Source organism: Paramisgurnus dabryanus, chromosome 8 (assembly GCF_030506205.2).
Source record: "Paramisgurnus dabryanus chromosome 8, PD_genome_1.1, whole genome shotgun sequence".
NCBI classification, from domain to species: domain Eukaryota; kingdom Metazoa; phylum Chordata; class Actinopteri; order Cypriniformes; family Cobitidae; genus Paramisgurnus; species Paramisgurnus dabryanus.
In genome coordinates this window covers 24,105,051-24,132,087 of record NC_133344.1, presented here as the reverse complement: position 1 = coordinate 24,132,087, position 27,037 = coordinate 24,105,051, and the positions used below count along the sequence as shown (strand labels likewise).

The 27,037-nt window shown below is 39.1% G+C and overlaps 3 protein-coding genes across 8 annotated transcripts in view; all 3 read left to right on the top strand.

Annotated features, from left to right (window-relative positions):
- The window catches only part of sez6b (seizure related 6 homolog b), a 236,344-nt gene extending 221,740 nt beyond the window's left edge, over positions 1-14,604 (top strand). For 2 of the 6 annotated variants that reach the window (XM_065281126.2, XM_065281121.1), the window contains exons 10-18: positions 1,248-1,444; positions 3,975-4,169; positions 6,486-6,677; positions 6,807-7,001; positions 7,141-7,197; positions 7,288-7,396; positions 8,490-8,586; positions 10,114-10,226; positions 14,077-14,604. In XM_065281126.2, coding sequence (XP_065137198.1) covers positions 1,248-1,444; positions 3,975-4,169; positions 6,486-6,677; positions 6,807-7,001; positions 7,141-7,197; positions 7,288-7,396; positions 8,490-8,586; positions 10,114-10,191 — 1,120 coding nt within the window. In that variant the 3' untranslated portion in view covers positions 10,192-10,226; positions 14,077-14,604. Of the gene's footprint in view, positions 1-1,247; positions 1,445-3,974; positions 4,170-6,485; positions 6,678-6,806; positions 7,002-7,140; positions 7,198-7,287; positions 7,397-8,489; positions 8,587-9,415; positions 10,080-10,113; positions 10,227-14,076 lie in introns of those variants that run through there. The other 4 variants (XM_065281122.2, XM_065281125.2, XM_065281124.1 and 1 more) reach the window with 4 other exon arrangements.
- Positions 14,605-15,639: 1,035 nt separating this feature from the next.
- phf12b (PHD finger protein 12b) lies at positions 15,640-24,054 on the top strand. Its single transcript, XM_065281127.1, has 15 exons — positions 15,640-16,386; positions 16,854-17,032; positions 18,306-18,378; positions 18,746-19,163; positions 19,241-19,361; positions 19,471-19,603; positions 19,770-19,934; positions 20,026-20,178; positions 20,396-20,906; positions 21,646-21,753; positions 21,880-22,035; positions 22,139-22,237; positions 22,322-22,404; positions 22,498-22,636; positions 22,709-24,054. Exons 1-15 carry the CDS (start codon positions 16,321-16,323, stop codon positions 23,071-23,073), a joined length of 2,769 nt encoding a protein of 922 aa, XP_065137199.1. The 5' UTR covers positions 15,640-16,320; the 3' UTR covers positions 23,074-24,054.
- Positions 24,055-25,104: 1,050 nt separating this feature from the next.
- On the top strand, positions 25,105-26,925 carry dhrs13b.1 (dehydrogenase/reductase (SDR family) member 13b.1). The gene is made up of 5 exons (XM_065281166.1): positions 25,105-25,338; positions 25,460-25,578; positions 25,684-25,807; positions 26,086-26,412; positions 26,546-26,925. Exons 1-5 carry the CDS (start codon positions 25,215-25,217, stop codon positions 26,806-26,808), a joined length of 957 nt encoding a protein of 318 aa, XP_065137238.1. The 5' UTR covers positions 25,105-25,214; the 3' UTR covers positions 26,809-26,925.
- Positions 26,926-27,037: the final 112 nt, after the last annotated feature.

The window sequence follows — 27,037 nt, the reverse complement described above, 5'->3', positions numbered from 1 at the left end:
CAATCTGAAATATATTGATCAAAAAGAAAATTGTGATTAATTTTATTGATTACAGTTAGGCGGGTGCTGGAAAACTGGCAATGTTTCTGCCGATCGCAGTTGTATTGAATGTAAGTGTTGTGTGTTTGTGTGACACGTAATCTCGAAATGAAAGGATTTATCAATATGAATACAATTTTCAGCGGTGCTTCTAGCACACATAAACAAGGCTTTAGTCTGCTCACAGTTTGTGATCTCTATCGCTAAAAACCCAGCAAGCAATCGCTGTCATTTTACTGTGTAGGTAAACTTTAGACCCAATATAGTCCAGCTATGACTAATCCACTTTTAACCAAAATAACCTTGAATTTGGTTACATGTCGTTTTTTGCCTAAATAACTTGCGAGATGTATGATAATCCATCATGTAAGCAAAGTCAACAGTAATTAAAAAGTGATTGGTTTTATTTATTTATTTCATTTGGTTAGACATCTGTTTAATTTTTGCTGACATTCCAAATTTTGCCTAGTTATAGCCTAGACGTCCAGGCTGTGTTTGGAAGGCCATCAGACCTCTTTAAATTGCTTGCTGGGAATATAAAATAGTTAAATCTATAGACTTTGCAAAGCAAATGTGAAGCATAAACATAATAAAGATTCTCTTGAATATGCCACAAGGAAACGGCAAATTTCCTCTTACTGGCTTGTAAGGATTTTTCAGATATAAAAGAGGACACAAGGAAATAGTTTCATCTACTGCTTAAAGATAATAGGTGCCCTATTGTTATCGTCAAGTTATCGTCTCCTACATAAATCTCTTTTCTTGTACCACAACAAACACACGGATTGTAGGCAACAGTTTACTTCCTGGGATTGGTGATGTAGACAAGACCGACATTATCATAATTCCTCCCGCTTTGGACTCACAGCCAGTAAGTTAACTCCTGTTAGCAACCGAATCTTTCAAACATGGTAAGGAGCGTCACGTTTCCGGCTGAAATGAAATAGGTGCCCTTTAATCTCTTAATCTAATACTCATAGTAAGTTGAATACGGTTTTTGATTGTATACATCAAACTTGTTTAAACAGTTTAACCAAAACAGTATTAAAGCATTAAAATGGAAATTGTTTCGTTAAAGACAGTTAGGCAAGAAGAGAAGACCTAAAAAAAAGGGTCAGAGATCTGTCAGGAGTCTTGATACTTCAAAGAGACCTGATGTGCTAAAGGTTTATACTAAAATGAACCATTTTTGTTTTATCTGCACACAGTCTCCACTTAGGAAAGAATGACCTGCTGACCTTCTATGATGGTGACGACCTGACTGCAAAGATATTGGGCCAGTACAGTGGCTCCCGTCCTCGGTTCAAACTCTACACCTCCATGGCTGATGTCACCATTCAGTTCCAGTCAGACCCTGCAACCAACATCTACGGCTACAACAACGGATTTGTGGTGCACTTTTTCGGTAATGCCCAGTTTAACTTTATCTCATCCCTTTTAGTGCAGCTCTTGGCGGGGGTAGGTTCCATCCTATGTTTAATTTTCCAGATAGACTCTGTAGCTTGAATGTCAATTGACTGCCAAATGCATAATGATATAAAGCGATAGATAGTTCATCCACAAATGTACACTTCATAATTATTTACTCGACCTTATGTCATTTGAACCCCCAGATATTTTAAAAAGGTTTGTTTGAGGTTTACTATGGGAGTTGATGGTTATCTTCTTGGTTTGAGTATGACCCAAAAGTGTTAAATAAATAACGAGTTGTGTGACATATATTTTCACATAGTGTCCTCAATACTTTCTTGTTGTGGATATTGCTGTTGTTTCAGTTGTTACACACAGTAAGGATCTTAAAACAACTGTTTGGGCACATGGGATGTGCACTGAAAGAAAGGTCACACTCTAATAAAAATCTGTGTTTGGGTTCTGATAAACAAATACTGTACATTGGGGTTTCATTTTTGGGTAAACTATTAATGCACCTGATTGAACCGAATTGCAGGTTCTCTTAGGTTGGATTTACACAGCAAATCTTGATGTGCCATTTCGATTTGTTGCCTGTATCCATTATTTTTTTTTTTTTTTTTTTTTGACGACCCGCTCACATCATCTTTTAAAAGCGATTCGATATCAGCACTTATACTTTGAAAAACAATTAAAGGTAGACATACTGACCCAGAACAGCTTAAACCACAGAGAAAGTAAAATGTCGTAATATGTCGCTGTAATGCCACATTTACATTGCATGTTTGAAGTGACTCAATTCCGAGTTTGCACTACACCACTCTGAGGAAGCCCACAAGTCCGAAGTGTGCCATTTGGGACAGGGCCATTGAGGATGATGACTTCACTTAGAGGAGTAATGTTGACATTTTACTTCCTCTGTGGTTTAAGCTGTTCCGGGTCAGTATGTCTAGTATCTTGAATTGTTTTGAGTAAATGCTGACAACAGAAACGAGTCGCTTTTAAAAGATGATGTAAGTGGGTCGTCAAAAAATCAGATACAGGCAACAAATCGGAATTGGGGATCAAGATTTGCCATGTAAGGTCGCTGAAATACTATTTTCAGGAGTGGTGCAGCAGTTTAGTGAATCCTCCCCTATGTGTGTTAAGGGAACAGTAATTTCAAGAGCTGCAAGCATGCATGCTAACCTCCATCTCATTATTCTGAAATGTTGTTGAATGAAGCTCATTAATTAGACGCTCGTGAGATTTATGTGAAATGCCGCAGGGATCTCCAATCTCAACCCACAGTGTGATGGAAGAACCTAAAACACACACAGTCTCAGTTATTAGATCGTGGACATGGGAAAAGATGTTGAAGAGATTGAAACCGAAAGAGAGAGAGAGAGAGAGAGAGAGAGAGAGAGAGAGAGAGAGAGAGAGAGACAGAGAGACAGAGAGACAGAGAGAGAGAGAGAGAGAGACTGAGTTATAGTGAGACACAGCTGGTATCGTCCTTTCTCACCTTTCCCAGGGATGAAGTGAAGGTCGTTCACCAGGTTCTCTTGCTGGCCAACCAGCGCACAAGATCAGATAAAATATAATGAGATCTATACAGAGTGAATGTGAGGCTGCGGGAATGCAAACTGAAGTCTAATGTTTGCATTTGTTTCACGTAGCAGAAAGAAAAAAACCCAGCCAGCTTTCGCAGGTGCAGTGGTTTGGCCCGGCAACGGCACTGACAATTACAGTGCATGTTTGTACTCATTAGCCGCATTTGCCGGGTGTCGTGCCCTCCCCAGCTTTGCCACGCTAAGAACGGACATCAGCGAAAAGCCTGCCAGCTGTCTGTTCTTCTCTGTTCACATTTTTAATCACAGCCGCGTTGATTCCTACCATTTGATTTATCAGTCAATAGATGCAACACCTGTGGTTTGTTTAGGGAGGTGGTGAGAAACAAAGAAATTGTTTGCATGCATTATTGAATGTTCTGTCTCTCCCTCCCTCTCTTTTTATTGTCTCTCTCTCTCTCGCTGTAGTAATTAAACTAATTGGGATCTTTGTAGGTAAGAGAAAACACGAGGAAGATCTCTTTCGTTTCTCCTAGAAAGCAGTGGGATTGAATCGAGACTTGAGAATGGTTCACCAAAAAAAAACAAAATTATTTAAAAAAATTTTATTTATTCTTCATCAAGTTGTTTTAAAACTGTATGTAATGCTTTTTTCTGTTGAACACAAAAGAAGATATTTTAATAAAGGTCTCTGTTTTTTATGTCTGTATAATGGAAGTCAATGGGGCCCGGTGTTATTGGGTTATCAGCTTTTTAAAAAATATCTTCTTTTGGGTTCTGCAAAGGAAAGAAAGTCAAACAAGTTTGTAATGACATAAAGGTGAGTAAATGTAAAAAAAAAATTAAGGTGAACTGTCCCTTTAAGTCCCTTGATTCTCACATTTTGCACTTGAGAAAAAGACCCCTCATTTGAAGCATCATTTGGATAATCTTCACAAATTTTTCAATAAAAAATATATCTCTGGCTCTTTGCAGAGGTTCCCCGAAACGACACCTGTCCAGAGCTTCCTGAGATCTCTAATGGTTGGAAGACAACATCTCATCCTGATCTGGTGCATGGCACAGTGGTGACATATCAGTGTTACCCGGGCTTTGAGGTGGTGGGCACCGAAATGCTTATGTGCCAGTGGGACCTAACCTGGAGTGGAGATCTGCCCAGCTGTGAAAGAGGTAAACTCCACATACACAAAATCACACTCGTGCCAGTAACCATCCTTCGTTAAAATCCATTTTAACCCTACTTCAAAGCAGCATACCCAGTTATTGATCAAGAGAGATGCTTTGCTGAAGAACTAGATAAGCTTTTAAATTCTATTTGTGTGCCTGTTCTCCTCTCCGACTCCTGTTCCAGAAGAGACGTGAAGTGAAGAAGTGCTTTTATTTTAAGTGCGACCAAACGGGTGAAGCAGATGCCGTTTCAATTTACAGCCTCTCTGCTTGCACCTCGTGAACTTATTTTGCAATCATTTTCATTTCGCTGACAACATCCAGCTGATGCAGTGAGAGTGTTTGATCTAAGGTGCAATCAGGACTCCACAACTTTCCTTTGTTGTTGCCAAAGTGTTTGGAATTAAACCTTATCACCTGGCTATTGTGTTGTCTGGACTCGCTCTGTGTGAATGTCTACAGCTGCAGTAATAGTCTGGGCCCATCTTCTCGGACTCTTGTTGCTTAAAGCCGGGGGACTCTGTGACCCTGAGCCTGGGTCCCAGCACTGTCCCTTGCTAAACAGCGGGGATCTTTGCCTGGTTCAACGCTCTCACCTACAATTCAAACATCATTAACTCACTCTCCTCTCTTATACCGCTATCCTGCACCTCTACTGCTGTGGAGAGAATTGGGTTTGGAGCTTGGTGGAGCGGAGCGTAGTAATCTTTTCATTATATTTCACTGTGTGCCCGTTTGCTGGCCTGAGATCAAAGTCACATGTTTATATCTTCCCACTGGCTTTAATGCCACTTGCCTTACTCTGTACAGATACATTGTGGGCTGTCTTTATTTGTGAAAGCACATGGGAACAAAACAGAAAGCACATTTAATAAAATGAAATGATGGTCCATATGCCGCAGATGTGTTTAGATTGGGAATTTCTTGCTATGGGTTAGTAAAACATGTATGGATTATTATATCATGCACATGTTTGTGTTATTATTGTATGTTGTAGTATAATACAGGAATTATACAGATTCCTGTTAATGCTAAAAATCCACACCAAGGTCATACTGTCGGCTTAATTCACAGAGAACATGAATACCTACACAATGTTTACCTCAATGTAATTCCTTACCTTTGGTTAAAGGCTTCTACTAAATGCATTTATTAATAATTAAAAATAATAATAATAGTGGAAATGTGTGGTAAATGCATGCACATGGTAAATAATTCTGATACCAGTATTTCTACTTTAAAGCATTGGCGCCACCCTGAGGTGGAAGTGAGAACTACAAGTTAACTTGTTAATAGTATCATAAAATATCTTTCTTAAAGGGATAGTTTACCCAAAAATTAAAATTCTGTCATCGAATACTTACTGTTATGTCATAACAAACCTGTATAAATTGATTTGTATTCTTCAAGTAATCCTATTATGGAAGTGAATGGGGCTCATGATCGGTTTGGGTACAAACATTCCTTAAAATATCTTCTCTTGTGTTCATCTTAACAAAGAAATGTATAGAGGTTTGTAACAACATGAAAGTGAGTAAATGATGACAACATTTTCAATTTGAAGTGAACCAACCCTTTAAATTACTCAAATATCTAAAGCAGGGATGGGCAACTTTAGTCCTGGATGGCCGGTGTCCTGCAGAGTTTAGCTCCAACTATAATTAAACAAACCTGAATCAGCCAATTAAGGTCTTACTACTGTATGCATAGGCCCTGTCCCAAATATCACACTCCGGACTTGTGGTCCTCCTCAGAGTCCACAATTTGATAACATCATGTAGTGCAGACTTTAGGGACCCTTTATGCGAGTCCACGTGGGTGCAACGGAGTCGTAATTTGGAACAGACTTGAGGGTCACCTCCCTTTCGTTGTCTTATTTGTCTGATTGCTCTTTCGCAAGGATTTCTGGGTTGGTAAAGTGCACGAAGCCTGCTGCAGTGCGGACTTTGCCGAAGACCACATCAAGGGTGCAAAGGGGGCGCTGATGAGCACACTTCGGAGCATGAAAATGACATATGGGACACCCTACGGACTCGTAGACTAAACAAGCATGCGCAATTTAAGGCCACGAGACCAAAAGTCCACATGAAGTGCGCCATTTGGGACAGGGCCATACTAGAAACTTTTAGGCAGGTGTGCTGAGGCAAGTTGGAGCTAAACTCTGCCCTCCAGGACCGAAGTTGCCCATTCCTGATCTAAAGTATGCCTAAATAACAAAATATCAATTGGCATCACTGTAGAGACCAAACAAGACAGATCTTGTATAACAATTCAAGAGGATGAACAATAATGTGTGATTGTTTGTTTTGGCTGGGCCAGTTCTGTCATGTCCAGACCCAGGCACAGTGGAGCACAGTCGCAGGGTGATGTCAGGGCCGCGTCTCATCGTTGGCTCTACCGTACAGTACATCTGTAACAAAGGCTACTCGCTGTCAGGTAACAGCCTCCTCTCCTGCTACCACCGCGACTCCACCGGCCCCAAATGGAGTGAGAGACTGCCTAAATGCATTGGTGAGTACACACAATAGTGTAATCTAGATTATGATTTTCTATTAATTTAGAATACGTATCCTTAATTTCATTATTTTTATTCAATGGCTTATTCATATTTGTGAATGCATCTGTGTATTTGTTTTATAGCCGATACGTATGAGCCATGTAGGAACCCTGGCAGACCTGCCTACAGCATCCAGAGCTCAGACAAACAAGTGTATCAGGCAGGGGAGACTGTACGCTTCTCCTGTCTCAGTGGATATGAGCTCCAGGGTGAACCTGCTCTCCGTTGCGTCCCCGGGCACCCATCCAAATGGAGCCACGCGCCCCCCGTGTGCAAAGGTACTGTCCTCCAGTGTATTTATTGTGTATGATACATATAGTATAGGCTACTAGCTTGTTTGTAGTGGATGTTTAGTTGTTCATATGTTGTTTTTTGTAGAATTGGTATGACAAACAGCCTTTTCTCGTGTGTTTAAAGCTCTCCCTTTTCTCCCAGCTGGAACACTGGAGTACATAAATGAACGCAGGATAGATGGTAAGAACTTTTAACCTTTGTACTTTGGGTATTCTCATACACATGTTAAACAAACTGTTTATGTATATATTGTAATGTGTGACTTTTTAGTGGCCAGCGCAGACTTTAGTATTGAGGGAGCAAGTGTGGCTGTTTCCATCTTCATCCCAGTGGCCGTAATCCTTATTATCATCATGTCAATATATTTCTACTTTTCAAGGTAAGTTGCTACCGTCCCCTAAATGTGTTTAGCCACTTAAAAAGCATGAATGTTGATGCATTATCAAATATTAAATAGCGAATATCAAAACAATTGTCGGAATGATAGAATAGGCCTGCCGGATACATTTACTAAAAATACTTTGGGACCAGCTCATAAAGTACCTTGATATTTTGAATATATCTTAAAGGGGACATACCATGAAAATCTGACTTTTTCCATGTTTAAATGCTATAATTGTGTTCCCAGTGCTTTTATCAACCTGGAAAATGTGAATAAGATCAATCCAGTAACTAAGTTTTGGTAAACCATTCTCTGCAAGCATGCAGAAAAATTGGTCATTGAAATTTGTCCCCCCTTATGATGTCAGAAGGGGATAATACCGCCCCTTAATCTACACTATCCAACCACGACACTGCCGTTTAGTGCAGAGTTCAGCTCATTTGCATTTTAAAGGACACACCCAAAAACGGCACATTTTTGCTCACACCTACAAAGTGTCAATTTTAACACGTATAATAAATTATCCAAATGATATTGCGAGCTTAAACTTCACATATGTACTTCGAGGACATCAAAGATTTATTGGACATCTTAAAAAAGTCTTGTGAAATGTCCCATTTAAGTGTCCAAACACATTTTGGGGTTATTGAATATGAAAAGTGATCTATGGGTTGAAATTAGACTTACCTACACATTTATCTGTGAACTTGATGCACGTTACAAATGTTTTTACTATCCATAAGCAAATGTCTTGAGATTTGAATATGTGAATTCAGAATTTAAATTAATGTGTATCAATTTGTACAAATGGAGACATACATGTGAATAAAAATGTGAAAAAACATCATAATTTGTGCATGCAAAAAAGGAGATGTGCATTTGTGGATCAGGTGACACGTCTGAGTTTATCCCGTTCTGTTCATTTGGATTTCGAGACTTAAGTTTCGCTGTTTAAAGCATTTCATAAGCCAAATACAAACAACTATCAAAGATTGAACGCACATAGCGATCCCACTGAATGATGATTTCAAACACCGCTTCTCTGACTTCTCTGAAGATGAATAATTGATAGTTGCCTGTTTCATCTCAGGGTGCAGGGGAAATCGCTACGCCTATCCATGTCAACATCACCACAATATGATCACATCCGAGGAGAGGCTTTCGAAAACCCCACTTATGAGAATGCGGTAAGTACAGTATTTGATCCCCGAGAGGCTGCCAGACAATTTCTATAAATGAATCTACATCCTCCTCATTACCCGTAATAGAATCTTCTCACACATATCACATCTATTTATGGTGATTTGGGTGGCAGGACTGAGAGGTACTCAGGTGTAAAGTCACATCTGCACTTTGAACACCATCTGTGTTCCCATATTGCGGGTTCATTTCTGTTATCTAATTAGCTGTAAAGTGCCATTCTGGAGTTGAAATGAAGAGCCACACCCTCATCATCTCTTCATCTCATCATTAGTGTACTGTTCACAGGCTTTTATTTTCACTGAGCCGGAAAGCAGAAGAGAAAGTGAGATATTAACCTCATCATTGCAGATTCTGTTGGCGCATCATCGCCTCTGCTTCACATGCGCTCATTGTTTAGTATTCACTTTCAACTTAAAGGGTTAGTTCACACAACAATGAAAATCCTGTTTTCGTTTACTTATATTATCAGACCCACGCACGTCTGAACTGACCTCCGGATTTCTTGTGGTAAATAAAAATGCTTAGCTAATATTGTATACATTAATTTTACACAGTCACGTATGGCCTCATTGGTTTCTTGCATTGCCATCAACCATTAAAATCCATATCAGTTGACAACTTCACACAAAAGCTTTGTTTGAGGGAAAAGAAACATCTTAAAAGTTCCTTTTGAGAGTAAACAATGCCAAAATGTTGACATTTCTATGTGAACTGTTCTTTAACTCACATTTAAGATTATAATCTGACATTTTGCTCATTTGTAAAGTTGCTCAATCACATTATTTTTCTCTCTTTCTTCCTGCATACCTAAAGAACAATGAGGTGAGTATTTCTGTCATTAACATGTGAACTCATCTAAAAATTTCTTCCTGAACCTGCTGCTTCTGGTCTGTAGTCTGCAGGTTATTCGCACCTCTTATGTACCGTGCAAGTGTCTCTCCAGACCTTTTTGTGGTGTATAGCACTCATAACACAGTCCCAGAAGCACTCACTGCCTGTATATACTAAACAGCTCAATAATAGCCTCTAGCCCTGAGGGCCCAGTTTGTGTTTCACTGTATGAAAGTGTGTAGCTGGGAGTGTCAGTGTGTATTCATGTGTGACTGTTTGTCTGCACTAAAGCCCTAAAGTCATGTACATTAAGTGTTTCAGTAAGTACACATGAAGCTCATGAGTAGCTTTCTCATAACTGTTTTGTGTTCATTTACAAAATTGTATCTGTTTTATCCGTCATCTCCACCTCTTGTGTTGCGTAATGTAATTTTTAGGATTATTTTGTGTGATAAACTTGTTTTAGGGATAATGCCGCAGTGCATACAGTGACCCATACACTTCATTTGATTATCAAAAGCCTTCAGTATTGATTATCACAGTCATCACAATGTCATTTATTTTTAAAATCACATTATTTTTCCAACAATCAAGTTACCTTTCATCATGTTTTCATTGTTGATTATTATTTTTTAAGTTAATTTCATGCTTAAGTTGCATGGTATTTTTGATTTGTACAGAGACCTATGATTCAAACCAGCCACCAGAAGTACTCTCTAGGATTCTGTTGTAAAGAAAAAACCTGTAAGGAGAGTTGATATTGGAATAGCATCACATGGACAACGCCATGAAGGTTTGAAACACTGGTGTAGGCTGTCTCCATCCTCAGTGTCTGTCTGTTAAGTTATAGATCAAGTTACAGCTTGGATTTGTTACATGTCCCAACCCTCACACAAGTTTGTTCACTGCCTTTTTGTCTTTATGAATGTGACCCTGCATCACAAAGTCAGTCATAACGGTCATTTTTTAAAGATTTATACATCATCTGAATTTCTTTTGATGTACGGTTAGCCGAGACACAACTATTACTGTGGGTTCACGCCAGACGATTTGCGCAAGTAGATTCAAGCTTTGAACCAGAATTTTTTCCCAATTGATTCGTTCCGAACAGAAATAGTATTTTAACATTTCCGGTTTTCGGTTCAACCCTAAAGTTGATGTTCCTGAACCGATTAGAACAAAAAAATAAAGTTCCCGAACCGGTTAATAATCTTCCATGTCAGCTGTGGGACTTACAAATAAGTAGGCTGATCATTAGGACATTAAACTTAAATGATTAGTCTATGTAATTTTCCTTAAGTCTTTATCTTGTCATCAAACATTAAAAAGGCTACATAATGTAAGGGGCATAACTGTAATTCTGACATGCCTACATTTGTTGAGTGCACTTAAACATGTGCACACACACAGAGACGGAGGATGAATTCCAAACGGCGCTTCGAGAAGAAGATGCAGCATAAACAGTCACACATAAAGTGAAAATGACGTTTTTCAGTGCTTTATTCACCAAATGTATTTGAATGGACTACAGTATGAGACACAGCAGCGCAACTCTCTCTCTGAAGTTTATACATCAAGAGTTCTGATTTTTGAAGAGAGTTGGACCGGACACATTCAACCGCATGTGCGTACAGAAAATTGCTCACTTTAGAGTCTTTTAGTGGTTCAATGGTTTAAAATCACTTAAGTGTTATCATTTGCAAGCCTTTAAAACACGTGCAAATTATCACCTTTCACCCTTTTTAAATTTGCGCAATAATCCGCGAATCGCATGCGAGCTGAACCGTGGGTCGTGATCTGTACAGATCACGGATCAACTGCGATCCGTTACACCACTAATTAGTAAAAAACAAACATCTTGAGATACTGAGTAGCCTACAATATTTCCCTCTTATGATTGAGCATTAGACACTTGGGTTTGAGTAGGCTACTTGCTGGTGGCAAGCTTCTCATTTCTCTGATGAGTCAACGACAGCCGGAAGTGAACTTCATCGAGTATTACACAGAAATCTTGTCAAAGAACGAAAAAATTACGTTATTAACTGGTTACCATTATTTTAAAGAAACGTTTCTGTTCCGGAACATTTATTTTTCGAAAGTTTCTGGTTTCGTTTCTGTTCCTTGCAAAACATCAAAAGTTTCTGGTTTTCGTTTTTGTTCCGTGAACCAGTTCAAAGCCTTGAGATTACATACAAAGTCAATGCAAAGACGTGATCAGACGCGTCCTCGCGTGGAGCGATGCAATATGGGTGTCGCGTTTGTCGTGAAAACATGCGCTATTTGCCTCAAACATGTCTTCGCTCAAGTTGAAAATATTCAACTCGAGCGAAGAATTTGCATGACACAAAGTTAAATCCGAGTAACGCGATGCCCCGCTTTTGATGTGTACCTAGCATAAGTGTACTAGCTTCATTCGCGCGTAAAAGCCGCGCATGAAATTCTAGTTATCGAGACATTCACGTGGAAATTCGTGTCATGGGAGGGGCTTCTGCGACTCTGCTCGCTTCCTGTTATCACGTCACTACTAGAGCAAGCTCATGATTGGTTAATGCAGTGCATTTTTCTGCCAAAGTTCCGTTTTTTTCACTTGCACGTTTTCCGCAGCAACTAGGGTTGCCAACTTTCTGAAATGGAAATAGGGAATATATTATAAACTTCTTAGGCCTAAATATTTATAGAATAGCAAAGTATCCCAAGTGAAAAATAATTATATAAAAAATATACTTTAAAAAAGTGTATTTAATACAATTTGTACTATTTTCGTCAAATCCAAGTATAGTTAAGTGTATTCAATTATGTATTAACTTCAACTTAACATCTATTTGACTACACTTCAAGTGTAAATGGTATACTAAAATGGAACAACTTTTTTAAAACTTCAAGTGCACTAAAACACACTACTGAAAATCAAGATTCTTGAGCAATTAAGCGCACACTTACAGTACAATTGTATTGCATTGCCATTCTAATGGAAATAGACTTAAAAAGGCATTGCAACGCAAATTATAGTTGTGTTTAAGTACATTTTGTGCATACATTAAAAGTATACTTTTAAAAAGTACATATTAAATACTCTTTAAATAAAGCACAACAAGTAGAAGCATACTTGTTTAATACTTCATGTACTTTAATCTAAAGCATACTACTTTTTTTACCTGGGATGTCTAATCAGTATACAAGACTAAACCACATAGATGTGAAATATAAAGGCTATCATGATCATTTTGCCAATAATGAACCATGGATTTGTTAAGTTTTATAATACGTCTGAAACCTCTTCAAAGACCCCACCCTTTTTTTAACCTTGAGCTACCTAAATCTATAATTGTTCATTAAGATTCATCAGAAATGATTGACACATTATGAGATGGGAGGGAGCGGGACACAGGAACAGAGGGGGAACAATGGGGAGATATATGTGGAATGTTAGGCTAAACCTGTACTATCTCTTTTAATATAATCACTTTCTTATCAACTTTATTTAAAGTTACTTATATTAAACTTTATTTTAATTTATCTTAAAAATCCACATAATTACGAGCATCTGGAGATGTCTGACAAACAAGGAACCTTGACATTGCTCCCTCCTGTGCCCGCAGCCTCTCGCTCCTCTTGTCTCCTGATGCATGCTGCTTAATATCACACACTCCGACGTGACAAACAGAATAAACGCGACGGCATATGGTACAATTGGCCTTGTATTCATTGTCCCTCACTCATTCCAGCCACGGGTAGTCATTTTCCCATTCAATTCTGTATTTTTGTGCTCGTTTCTTTTTCGCCGGCTGCTCAGATGCAATAATTTTTACATTTCCCGCTTTTGTCACTTGTTGTCATCATTGCTATGATACGTGACATCACAATGACTGAAACGACCAATTAAAAGGGCATTCCCCGATGATGCTGCAAGATGTTAAAAAGGCTACACTGATCATAGACAAACAGGGGGAGAAATTACCACACCGTCAGGGTTTTCTTATGCAAATGGCGCGGTCTTCATCGTCTGACATATTAGAAGCTATGTGTCTGTCATGTATTTGAACTGAATTGATTTTCAAAAAAATACGGAACAAAGTGCGTTCCGTATCTGTTCAATACGGAACAAGAATTTTATGTGTCAAATACGGGACAATTCCGTATTATACAGAACGGTTGGCAACCCTAGCGGCATCGCTCAGTTCGCGACATTTGTGCGAGCTAGACACGAGAATGAGGCGGAATCGTGTCTATCACGCCGCACTAAATGCCTCAACGCATCTTTATGTTGACTTAACATTGAACTCACTCGTGCTTGATGCCTCTACCGCGGCTGGTGTGAATACAGCATTAGAAAATCTGGAATCTGAGGTTGCAAAAAAATCACAATATTGAGAAAATTGTTCACATAAAGTCATTAGAAACTGTGTCCACTCACAAAAATAAACTTTTGATATATTTAAGGTAGGATATTTACAACATTTCTTCATGGAACATGATCTTTACATAATATCCTAATGATTTTTTGCATTAAAAAAAATCTATAATTTTGACCCATACAGTGTATTGTTACAAATTTACCCGTGACTTATGACTGGTTTTGTGGTACAGGGTCACAAATGAGGTATATTTATATAATTTGGTGTTTTTGTTTGTTTGCTCTACAGGATACGAGAGAATATGAAGTCTCCATTTAAATAAATCAATGGTCATTTAGCATGGAGGACCGCAAGCCTTTCTCTGCCTTGTGGAAGATTTCCTCTCACATCTTGTGTAGCCACCTCTGCTCTTAATCTTCCTTCCTTCTCATCCTTTCCCATCTGCTGTAAATACCATCTTTGCTTCGGAGGACTTTCACAAGCGAAGACTGCGGACAACATGATATTATTTTTGTAGAGCTTCGATAGCCATGGCCTAGCAGAATTGCTTGTACAGTTTTTACCCGAAACGAGCCAAATTCAATAAGTAATTACAAATGAATGAAAACGGGCAAGTTGTGTCATTAAAGTGATTAATGTCCCTCTAAACTGATGGATTTATTTATTTACTTTATCAATTGTGTTATCTATCTCACAACCAAAATAATTCATGATACAAGGGCAGCAGTAAAGCATCTGGATTATAAATAAAAATGTTTGTGGCCCTAATGAAATTAATCAAATGTACAACTAAATAAAAAAATCGTAAGCAACTTATGCATGGGTTACAGCTTATTCATTACTATTTTAATTTCACACGCATCATGAAATTGTTTTATTAGAAGACTTGGCAGATCTGACAATTTTACAAAATCTAGTGCTGTGCATGGGAACGTGTACATGGTTCTGTACCCAATGTGAAGTGGTTCCCTATTTCTTTAAGGTTGTCTCAAGCTTATCCTTAATCCTGAGCAGCCTGTGTGTGTACAATGTCAGACTAAGACTGCTGGGTACAATAAGTGATGTCTACCTGCTCTAAATGTTGGCTTTGGATATATAAGCCAAAAGTTCAACTACATGTACAGGAAATAGGCCTATGTGTAATTCATCCCTGTTCACCTTATAAATTGGCTCAAATTTTTTTGGTTTTGTTTATTTTTGTATGTTTTTATACACATGACAAAACAATTGACTCTTTCACTCTTAATCTATAAATATCTAAGAATGTACATAAAATTTGTATTAGATATGGCTTAAATGTATGTATATATGAGGTTTATCTATTATAGAATAGATCATTGTTTATTATTTGATACAGTCTGGATCATCTATGACGATTAAGTACCTGTTCTCCATATGAATGTTGTCTGTACTGATAAAAAAACACTTTTAGTGTAATTAGCAAAAGCTGCCAAAAACACATGACTTGCATCGTGGGTGTATGTTTCAATGTTTCACTGTCTCTCTGAACATCAGAGTTTAAGGAAGCTAAGAACCAACATCACATGTATGAATGGTTTAAAAGTCTTTTCAGAGCAGTGTTAAATGAACCTCTTGACAGTCTTCACTCTGAAACAATCATATTTTTGCTTTACTGTACTGTACTGTAATTATTTACTACACCATTGTCAAAGCATACGTTCAATTAAAAATGATATCCCATCGAACTTAAATGTTGGATTTATTTAACAAATTGCTTTATTGTTTGTTTTTGTAAGGGAAACATGACCTGTTAGGTTTTAAGATATCAGCAAAGAGCTTGAACTGTATTCTAAATATTGTAACTTCACATATTTTGTGTAGTTCTGCCAGACTAACGCTAGAGGGAGCGCTCTCCCGTTTCATCTCAATGCGCATGCGCAGACTTCATTCCATCCCGCTTGAGTGGAGCCAGAGAGGAGGGTAACGCCAGGCAGTTAGCATAGCTACTAGCAATGGCTCTTCAAAACAACACCTTTGCTCTTTACTGCTGTCATTTGAACACAATCCACGAGTGTTTTTGCACATGAGGAACTAACAGCTGCAGAACAATCCCGCAGACGTTTTGAGACGGAACGCGCTTTATTTGTCGCTATGCGATGGGGACAGAGAGCTGTGGATTTTTGCACGCATCTTTGCAGGCGGCTGCTGCCCAAGCAGAGGATGCTACTAGGCTAGCGGGCTAAGGCCTTTGCATTCAACAGGAAAGCTTTAATTTTGCACTACACGGCGACCTGAATTCAAAACCGGAACGATATTTGCACTTAAACCAGAGCTTTGGGTGATATCCTGGTTTAAATCAGATCTCTGGTGACCTGTGTGCTTTTGTTTGTTGATACTGATAGCTGCTAGCTAGCTGAAGATCGAGCAGCCACTGCATTTCTTAGATTGCTGACCGGTGTCGTTTAAATTCTTTAACGCGACATAAAGGCAGCAGGTAGAGGCGATCGGATCGGACAGATCCGAGCAGTGTTGACGGTTCGTGTGTGTTGATGCTGCACGTTAGCAGTGTGAATGTGGGACAAAATGGAGACCCCAAAGATTCTGTACGATTTGGACACGTCTGGGGGCCTAATGGAGGTAAGCCTGTCTGCCCTTCAGCTGTGCCACATATTCACTGCTTTAAACGACACGAAATTGCATATACAAGAGAATAAATGTTTAAATGGGGTGGTGTAACGTTAACTGTGATGTTTCAGAATGGATGTAAGTTGCATAGTGTAAATCATTTGCTGGCTGTGGTGAGTTTTCACAGTTCTGGAATCAGCGCCAACTCAAGTGGGCCTGTTTCTGAGTGCTACTGGGTTGGAGGGTGAACACGACGAATGAAAGATTATTTATCAATAATATTGTAGTAAGATGAGCTGAACAGTTCTCACAAGCTCACAAGATTGGATTCAATGCATGTCTGACATGCAAGAACGTTTAATGACCTTCTCACACATGAAATCGCATATGAAGTTGTCCACATGCCAGTGACATTATAGTCAGTTTTTTGACTAACGTGTAACTATATACACATTAAAATGTTTTTCAACCTGTTGCAGCAAATTCAACAGCTTCTTGCTCCTCCGCGCTCCGAGGATGGAGAGAAGCGACGGAAACCGGAAAGGGAGACACGAAGAGGTGGTCGAGCCACAAACCACGACACCTGCGATAGCTGTCGTGAGGGAGGAGATCTCCTCTGCTGCGATCACTGTCCGGCAGCTTTTCATCTGCAGTGCTGGTATGTTTATTGTGTTTTTCTTGTCTTGTATGTTCTGCATATTGGATCGCATGACTGCAAACGTGGCGTGTTGTTTTGTGCACGCGAGCATCACCACTTCCTCACGCAACTTTTATCAGCATTTATATGGACATTCAAAAAGTCATTCGCTCCATTTTTTATACAACATTGTCATGCTTATTATGCATCATATTTACTGACAAATTTAAGGTTAGGCAAATGTTAATCTTCTCCATGAGCCCACGGTTTATTTTCTGCTTACCACCCACCTCATTCTGCAGCTGTATTTTTAGCTCATCCTGAAACCACAGCTTTTCGTTTGAATGTCTTGGTTTGTTTTATGAGGAGTCCCGTCCCAATATTGTTTCATGTCTGTTTAATGTTTGCTCAATTGAATGCATTGCAAGTCACTTTGGATAAAAGTGTCTGCCGGTTGCATTAAAGGAATGTAAATGATTCCTGTAATGCATTTGGCACAAGTTCTTACTGCTGTTCTTCTGTACCATTATTTCCCTTCACACTAAATGAATGACTTTCTCTCTAAAACTGATGAGATATACAAATATACAAACTATTAAATAGGCATAGATGAATAATAAGAGTACTGTATGGTAATGGCATACGGTGAGCCTCAAACATCATTGTTTCATCATTCTTATGTAAACCTCGTGCATGCTGAAAAACAGGCCAATCTCAACATAACACCAACTGTGACCTTACAGTAGCGACATACACCCCAAACATTAAATTAACATTATTATTCATGAATTTTCCAAATAAGGCAAAGTTACACCAATTCATTCTAAGGGCAAATCCTAAGGTTGTACATGGACATGTAAAAACGTTTTTTGGATAAATTTTGCATCTTAAAAACCACATACCTGTTATGTAAATATCAGCATACAATTTAACAAATTATTTCAATGCGTTCTTCGGCACCTTTTAAGGAAATTTCCTAATTTTCTGAGTACTCTGGGACTCATGTAGACCGCCTTAATAGTTTAATAAAACACATGTGGTTGAGCCTGTTGCAATCCTGTGGATTTGGTACGTGATTTATAAAGGGTTATGAACTGTTACTATGTGATTACAGCAGTGTAGTTTTCCTTGCATTTAGCACACTGAAAATATATATATATAGTGTTGGTTTCACTGTTTTTTCATGACCAAATGTAGCTTTTGGGTTTTTGTATCGGTGCAGGCATGTTAAATAAAATGTGTAAAATAGATATTTATTTTCATTGTTAAAAATGAAATATTTGACTCTTTACAGTAATCCACCATTGAGCAGAGAAATGCTGCCCCCTGGTGACTGGATGTGTCATCGCTGCAGTGTCCGCAAAAAGGTCAGTGTTGAATATTTACTTGCTTTAATGCAGTGGTTCTCAAACTTGGTGACGTGAGACTTTTATGACATTTAAAAATAAAATACAATAAATTTTCATTTATTGTAATTAAACCTCAGACCCAAACAAGGCTACTACTAACCAACAGCACTACATTGTATAATTCATATTTTTGGTTTAATCCAAATTCCAAGTTTGAGATTTTGTTTCATGAATTTTTTATTTTTTTATTTTTTTTGAAAACCACTGATTTAATGACAAAAAATTTTTTAATGATATGTTTTCTGTGTGTAAAACTTTACACGAAAGAAACATTTCATTGTACATGTTTAGTTTAGTTAGAGTTTGTTGTTGTTCTGCTTTCCAGAAGCGTGAGCAGAAGTCTGAGCATGTGAATGGGACGTTAGAGCGGCAGCTATCCAAACGCTCGTCCTCCCCTGCAGCAGAGCTCGAGCTTGGCACGCTGCGTCTTGATGGCCTTCCTTCGGCCGCATCAGGAGGTCTGAGGCTGGCCGTTGCGCAGGTCCGCCTTCTCGAGCGCCGTGCGAGCAGCCGCCCGGGAACGCCCACCTCCAACGCCTCCACTGAGACACCCACGCCGTCGGAACACAACGATGTGGACGAGGACCTGATGGACGTCGACGAGGAGGTGCAGGGCTCTGAGCCCGAGAACGCCACGCCTCACCTGAAGAAACCTTTCCAGCTCCTGATCGCCGCAGCCATGGAAAGAAATCCCACACAGTTTCAGTTGCCCACCGAGCTCACCTGCACCACTTCACTGCCTGGTGAGACCTTGCGCACGCAGTGCACAATTGAGGGTTGAAAAATGTGCCGGTTCCATTATTTGTGCATGTGTCTACAGGCAGCAGTAAGCGCAGGAGGAAAGAGGAGGCGTTCGGCAAAAATGTCAAGAGGCCGCAACATGAACTGGATCCCAGTGGGCTGGTCCCTCTGCCGGTGAAAGTCTGCTTCACCTGTGGCAGGTAATAGTTGCACAGATATATTAGTACAGTGATTTTGTCAATGAGACCCAGTTTGGTCTGTTGGTGTTTATGGTTGCACATCAGGTTTGTCTTTTTTCTTTCTCCACAGGAGCTGCCGGGTAGCTCCTCTGATCCAGTGTGATTACTGCATGCTCCTCTTCCACATGGACTGCCTGGATCCTCCTCTCACTGCCATGCCTGCTGGGAGATGGATGTGTCCTAACCACGTCGAGCATATGGTGGTAAGGCTCTTTGTCTGACGACCATAGATGATGTTGCAGAAACCATATGAACCAACCTCTGCTATATGAGTGTGATTTGAAACATAAAAGTTGTCGCATAAGTAATATAACTTTACAACTTCATCATGGTTATTTTATGCAATATGTACATTTCTTGTCATTTCAGCTAAACCAAAAGAATATGACACTCAGTACACGTTGCCAGCTCTTTGATCAGTTTCAAGACCGACTATCCCAGCATGCTGTAAAAGTGGACTTCCTGCGGTGGGTTCATCGCCAAAACCACCCCAACCGCAGAGGTGCTCGCCACATCAAAAAGAAGACATTGAAGGTCAGAGGAACATCATAATCTCTCTTTCAAAGACATGCTTTTGCAAATACAACAGCTGTGAATAACGGGTCTGTCGCTGATGTCTTCACAGGTCCCCGTTGCCATTAAATGTCACTACCAAAACCCCCCTGTGTTGATGAATCAACTGGGCCTTCGAAATGGAGAGCTGCTCCCGAATGGCTTCATGGTGCAAGACTATGATTCATCCACCCAGCATCTATCTAGCGAAGAGGAACAAGAGGAGGTAAACCATCTGATTTCTATTTTTGAAGCCTACATATGAAAAGATCATTCTGTGAAAATATAACCTTGAAATCTTTAATATTGACTGAGTAATCATTGTGAATCAAACTTTGATGTGTCTTATCTCATAATTAGATTATAAGACTTTTACCTGGATTTCAGAGACAGGGTCAAATATAAGCTTTAATATAAATAATATATTTATTTTCTATCCACAGTGGCTTCGTCACGTCATTGCACTTCAGTGCAGTATTATGAAACATTTATCTGCTAAGCAGATGTCGTCATCATCCCACCGGGACTCGAATCAAATGGATACAGTGGACGTAAAAACTCAAGAGTGTATGGAGACGCAGGAGCTCAGCTCTCATACTCCACTACCTGCTGGCTGCATTCATTCCAGCGACGCACCGGTTGGCCCCCAGGGGGCCCCTGTGCTGCCCTCTAAACAGCCTGAAGACTGTAAAGAAAGCCCTTGTCGGGGTGACGTTGGCAGAGTGAATGGGCCAGTGGTGGGTGAGGATCAAACCTGTGCGACGCCCAGGGGTCCCTCCGGACCACAAATCCCACCACTCTCAGTACCAGCCCTGCCCAATCATGTAGACATAAAGACTGAGAGCAGTAGTCCCATCAGCTCCTGTATGCAGAGAGATGCTTCATCTGCCAGCCTTGGCTCTGCTATAGGGAATTGCACTGGGCTGAACAGCAGCTTGACAGCTCAAACTAAAGGTAAACACTCCTCATATATACATTTTAATGCGTTAATCTGAATTTAAAGGGACACTGTACTTTTTTAAAATATGAAAAAGTTCATATCCACAGTTACCCCATAGTTAAATATTTGATTTTTACAGTTTTGGAATCCATTCAGCTGATCTCCAGGTCTGGCGCTACCACTTTTAGCATAGCTTAGCATAATCCATTGAATTTGATTAGACCATTAGCATCGTGCCAAAAGAGTTTCAATATTTTCCAATTTAAAACTTGACTCTTTTGTGGTTACATCGTGTACTAGGACCGACGGAAAATTTAAATGGCAATGGGGACTATTTTCGGGCACTACGTAATATCATTGCACCTCCTGCAGCCAAGTCCTTGATTATTATACCAGTTTGAGAGTATAGTTCCTAGCCATGTCTGCCTAGAAAATCACAACTTTTATTTTTCTGTTGGTCTTAGTACACGATGTAACTACAGAAGAGTCAAGTTTTAAATAGAAAAAATATTGAAACTCTTTGGTTAAGTTTTAGCGCGATGCTAATGGTCTAATCAGATTCAATGGATTGTGCTAAGCTATGCTAAAAGTGGTACCGCCAAACCCGGGATCAGCTGAATGGATTCCCAAAAGGTAAAAATCAAATGTTTAACTCTAGGGGAGCTGGAAATGAGCATGTTTTAAAAAGAAGTGGAGGGTCCCTTTATGGTACCATGTAACTTAATCTAAACCTACTTATATCTGTCATTTCAGAGAGCAAAATTAACCCTGATGTAATGTCTGCTGGAAATGGTTCTGCGCTCCCCTCTTCTATAGGCAGCTTATATAGCTACATCAAGAATGCGGTTCAAGGTGATGGAGGTACGTTAATGTACCTGAAACAGACGCAGAACCACCAAAATGTTTGCTAATTGCTCTTTAAGCTATCAAATAAAAACACTTAGGTAAGTGTGATCACCATTCGCTCGTTTTTTTTGTGTGTTGTAGAAGTGGAGTTGAATAAGCTGGATGAGGAGTTGATCAGACTCCTGGCCTGGCAGAGAATCCAACAGCTCCTTTCTCCCAAAACACTTTCACCCTCCAGTAAATGTGGGAATTCTCCCGTCAATGCCGATCTACCCAAACCCTCCCTTCAGCCTGACAGTAAGAGCATAGCGCTTAAACTCCATCATACTGTTCCTGCTCGTTTCAGACAGTGCTAATGCCTACTTCGCTTATAATGCAATACATTTTTGCTATTTTTCAGTTCAGAAAAGGGACGTGCAAGCTCGAGCAGTACTGTGTCCTTTAACAGGAAAGGGATCGGGTGTCAGTATGTGCTATAGGACTCTGTACATAGGAACAGGTACGGTTTGGCCCTGTGATGAAGAAAGATTGTATCATTTTGAATACTTAAATTCTGTGAAACCTAATGGGTCTTGTCATTCAGGTGCTGATATGGATGTGTGCCTTACAAAATATGGTCATTGTAATTATGTTTCTGGGAAACATGCCTGCATCTTTTATGATGAAGTGAGTTGAATCCGATATTAAATAAAATCATTTTGTGTAATAATAAAGAATATTAAAGCATTACTTTATGTGTTTATCAACATTACTTTGCAGAACACCAAGCATTATGAGCTTTTAAACTACAGCGAGCACGGGACAACTGTAGATAATGTGCTATACTCGTGCGACTTCTCTGACAAACCAAACATTTCTTCACCCGGCGCGCTTGCGTCCAAAGTACAAAACAGCATTAGTAAGTATCACCACAAAATATTGCTTTTGTAATGCTATAGTACATTTGTCTTAATGCACTTAAAATCTGCAGAAGGTAATAGGTCAAAGAAACCGCTGGGGGAGGTTTGTGCTGAAACGGTGCTGATGCCTGCTGGTGCTATGATGAGCAGTCAGGCTCAAGGAGGACCGAAGTCACCCTGCAGCTGCAAAGCCAGCAGCTCCAGTCTGATAGGGGGCAGCGGCGCGGGATGGGAGGGCACAGCGTTACTCCACCATAGCAGCTGCATCAAAGTGGGCTGCATGCAGTTTCTGTTCAGCATCACAGAGTTTTCTAACAACCAGCCTAAGAAGGAAGAGACGCCCTCCACCGCTATCCAAGAAGAGACTGAAGTGGTTGAAATACAGACAATTAAACTCCACCAAATCCCAGTGGTACAGTCGAAGTCTGTATCATAACCCTTACTCTTAAAAACCAATGGACAATAAAGAGTTGAACTTAAGGGAAAAGAACTTTAAATTGGTACCGAGGTATTTTGAGGTCTGGGATTTACGAACAGTGTTTGCACATTTACATTTCTACCATTTTTTTTGTATGCAAAACCTTTTTCCTGAGGAGCAGATGTTTAAAGATTCCCCTGAACCCCGACAACAACACAGCCTGTATACTTTTGTGTTCGTACAAGTTTTTATGTACTTTGAACAGTGTATTTACTCAGAATATTTTATTTTGTTATAAGAATGTATTGTTCTTTTTTCTGCAGTTTTTGCACCTTAGGCAACTTTATGCAGAGATGCATACATGTGCAAAAGACCTTTGTAGGATTTACTAGCAGGATCTTTGACCGTTCTAGTTTTCATCTGTAACCGTTCGTTTATAGTTTTAGAGCCTCTGCGACCTTAGTTGTGAAGTTCATTTGTGTATAAATCTAATTGTCCAACTCTAAATTTAGTCTCTCGTGTATATGAGACTGAAGTTATATCGAGTCAGTAAGATGACCTCTGACATGTGTCATTACATTGTAAATATATAAAGATTTTTAAAGAAGAGTATTTTATGGTGTTTGTGTATGCAAAAACGTAAATCCATGTTCCCAACATTTTGAAATTAACCTCTTTAAAAAATTGCAGCTTAACCTGGAAGTTAGCTGTTCCTTGCAGAAAAACCCATATTTGGATTATCGCAAAAATAAGATTTGTGTTTAACAAAAGTTTGACATTTACGTGTTTTTTCACAGATGAACACGACTTTTATAAAGTTTTAAGTCAAAGTTTGGCTTTATATATTTCTAGTAAACGCACTTCGAAATTCATAGAATTTGTATTCATCTGTAAAGATGAGCTTTTTATGTTTTTTCAAAATTGAAGTATATTAAAATGCCTGTCTCTAAAGCACTCTGATGTACACTTTATAAAGCTGAAAAGAGCTGGGATAATATTTAATAAAATTCTTACTGTGTTTTGCTGTAAGAAAAAAATAGAACACCTATAGTTTGAGTGCGAATAAAAGTATGGCAAATTTTAAAGGTCACATTCTTCCTGATCCCATTTTTAAACCCTAGTTAGTGTGTAATGCTGCTATTATAGCATAAATAATACCTGTAAAATGATAAAGCTCAAAGTTCACTGGTAGGCGATATATTTTCTTTAACAGAATTCGCCTTTCAAAGCCTACAGCGAACGGCCCGTTTGGACTACAGTTTAGTTTTTTTGCTAAGCTGAGTTAGCTAAGTTAACGGCAAGCTAAGCTGCTGTCGAATCACAAGACAAAGAAGCTACACAATCAGAAATTGTTATGTATTTCTGAAGGAGGGACTTCACAGAATAAGGAAGACATCAGCCAGTGTTTAGGACAGTGAAAACAGCGCTATAAAGTGAATTAAATTATGTGAAAATTACAGCGTTTTTTTTACACGTGAGACATGAACACATGTTATATTGCGCACTGTAAACACAAACAAAGCTTCAAAATAAGAAAGAATGGGACCTTTAATTTTTGAGTAACATTAAACTAAGTTGTAACCTTTAATGTTAATTTCTTTGGTGAACTGGTGCTAAACTAATCTGAAATTATTATTCACCGTCTTCTGTAATTAATACACAATGGATGCTGATATAAAGAATCTTGCCCAGCCTATAAACATAAAAAAAGTCAGGTGAATTCAGCAACATGACACTATGACATCAAAGTACCGCGAGAGTCGTTTGGACACACACCTTTTAAATCGCTCTCGCGGAACTTTGATGTCATACGTCGATCTGCCATCGTCTCATAGAGTAACACCTACGGGCCACTTTTTGGATTTGTAGGATGCATACGTCATTATGACAGTCATATTTTAGAATATTTACAATTATAAAGTTAAGTCTTATTCTTAGTTAATCGTAAATTGTTGTAATCTGCTTATGACCTGCGAATGTAATGCTCAGTTAACTGAAATAAACCAGGCTTAATGACGTATGCATCCTGAATTATATGCGACCTCAGGAGCATGCAGCCTTCCGATTGAGAAACGGCCATAGTGTAAACGAGTTATGTGAATATCGCGAATCGTTACTTCCGTGTTTTTGTGTCGTCTGCGGTGTGTTTCACGTGAATCATGACAGAGCTTCTGTTGATCGCGGGTATTTGCATTGCTGTGCTGATAATATTTCGTCGATTTGTATCTGGGGAAAAATGTAAAAGCAAGACAAAACTCCATGGTAAAACGGTAATCGTAACAGGTATGTTGATTTTATTACGTAACTATTTATATCATAATCTACATTTAGGTTTAATTAGCTTGCAGCAGTATTATTATGTATTCAATGTCCTTATTAAAGTACTTGTTGTTGTTGTGTGCAGGCAGTAACACGGGTATAGGTAAAGCGACAGCAGTAGAGCTAGCAAAGAGAGGAGCCAGAGTCATTTTAGCCTGCCGAAACCAAGTGCGCGGAGAGGTTGCTGCTACAGTTGTTAAACGAGTAAGGTTATTAGACCAAATTTCTTATAACAATATATCTATATGTATATAATTAACAATATATGTGACGTTTGAATAACACATCACATGTTTTGGTTACTTTCAGGAAAGTGGAAGTAAAAATGTGGCGTTCATGCAGCTGGATTTGGCCAGTCTGAAATCCGTGCGCTCTTTTGCAGAAGCTTTTCTTAAGACAGAGGATAGACTGGATATTCTCATCAACAATGCAGGTTAAACGTTTGTTTAAATCTCATTTGAATTTTATCTTTTCTATTTTCCAAGTCACTTTGGATAAAAGCATCTGTCAAATGTCTAAATGTTCATTTTTGAGCATGCACCTTGATATTACCATATTATTGTCTAAAGTACTTTAGCAGCATGGTATTTTAATATGCTTATAATTCACTACCAAAGTATATCTCCAAGTCCCATGGTAATTATTTTGTAAGAGATATTTAATAAGTTAATGCCGGATACATAATTAACGCCTATCAAATTCATATTTCAGGAATCTCTTTGCATGGAACTACAGAGGATGGTCTTGGTCTCATGTTTGGTGTCAATCATATCGGTCATTTCCTCCTGACTAATTTGCTTCTGGATAGATTGAAAGAATGTGCACCAAGCCGCATTGTCACAGTAGCTTCTTATTTGCACAATTTCGGTAAACTGGACTTTGACTGTCTTCGCAAACACAAGGAGTTTGGGTTGGGGGAGAGTTACATTGATACCATAAAGATCTATTCGCACAGCAAACTGTGCAATGTGCTGTTCACACATGAGCTTGCAAAGAAGCTACAAGGAAGCAATGTGACCTGTTACAGCCTTCATCCAGGTCTGTCTTTTAAAACACTATAACTTGGCATGTGCATTTGTCATTATAATCAATGAAAATGCATATAAACCTAAATAACTAGAATAAACTCTGCTTTGTCTAACCAGTCATACCACTGCATTTGTTTCACCAGGTGCCGTAGACACGGATTTGGCTCGTTATATGAATAAAACGTTAAGGAGGTTTGTATACAGGCCCATCGCAGCTCTGTTTTTTAAGGATGTGGAAGCCGGTGCCCAGACGACTCTACACTGTGCCCTGCAGGAGGGCATTGAATCCCTGAGCGGCAGGTATTTCTCCAATTGTGCCGTGCAGAAGGGATCGGCCAAAGCTCAGGATGATGCTTTGGCCAAGAAGTTATGGGAAGTGAGTGAGACTTTAAGTGGCTTGTCATGAAGTTACAACAGTTACAGTACAACTACAACATCAGATCTACTTCAGTCTACAGCTATAACGACAGATATGCAAATCCAAAGGTGCAATCTATTTACATGATTAAAAATTCTTGTTCAATCACATTAAGCAATTATAATTTTTTGTTTCATTTTTGTAATGGAAAAGAACATATGACCAATCTGAATAGTTGCATAGGGCTTAGCCTATTTTAAAGCTCATCAGTTTATAC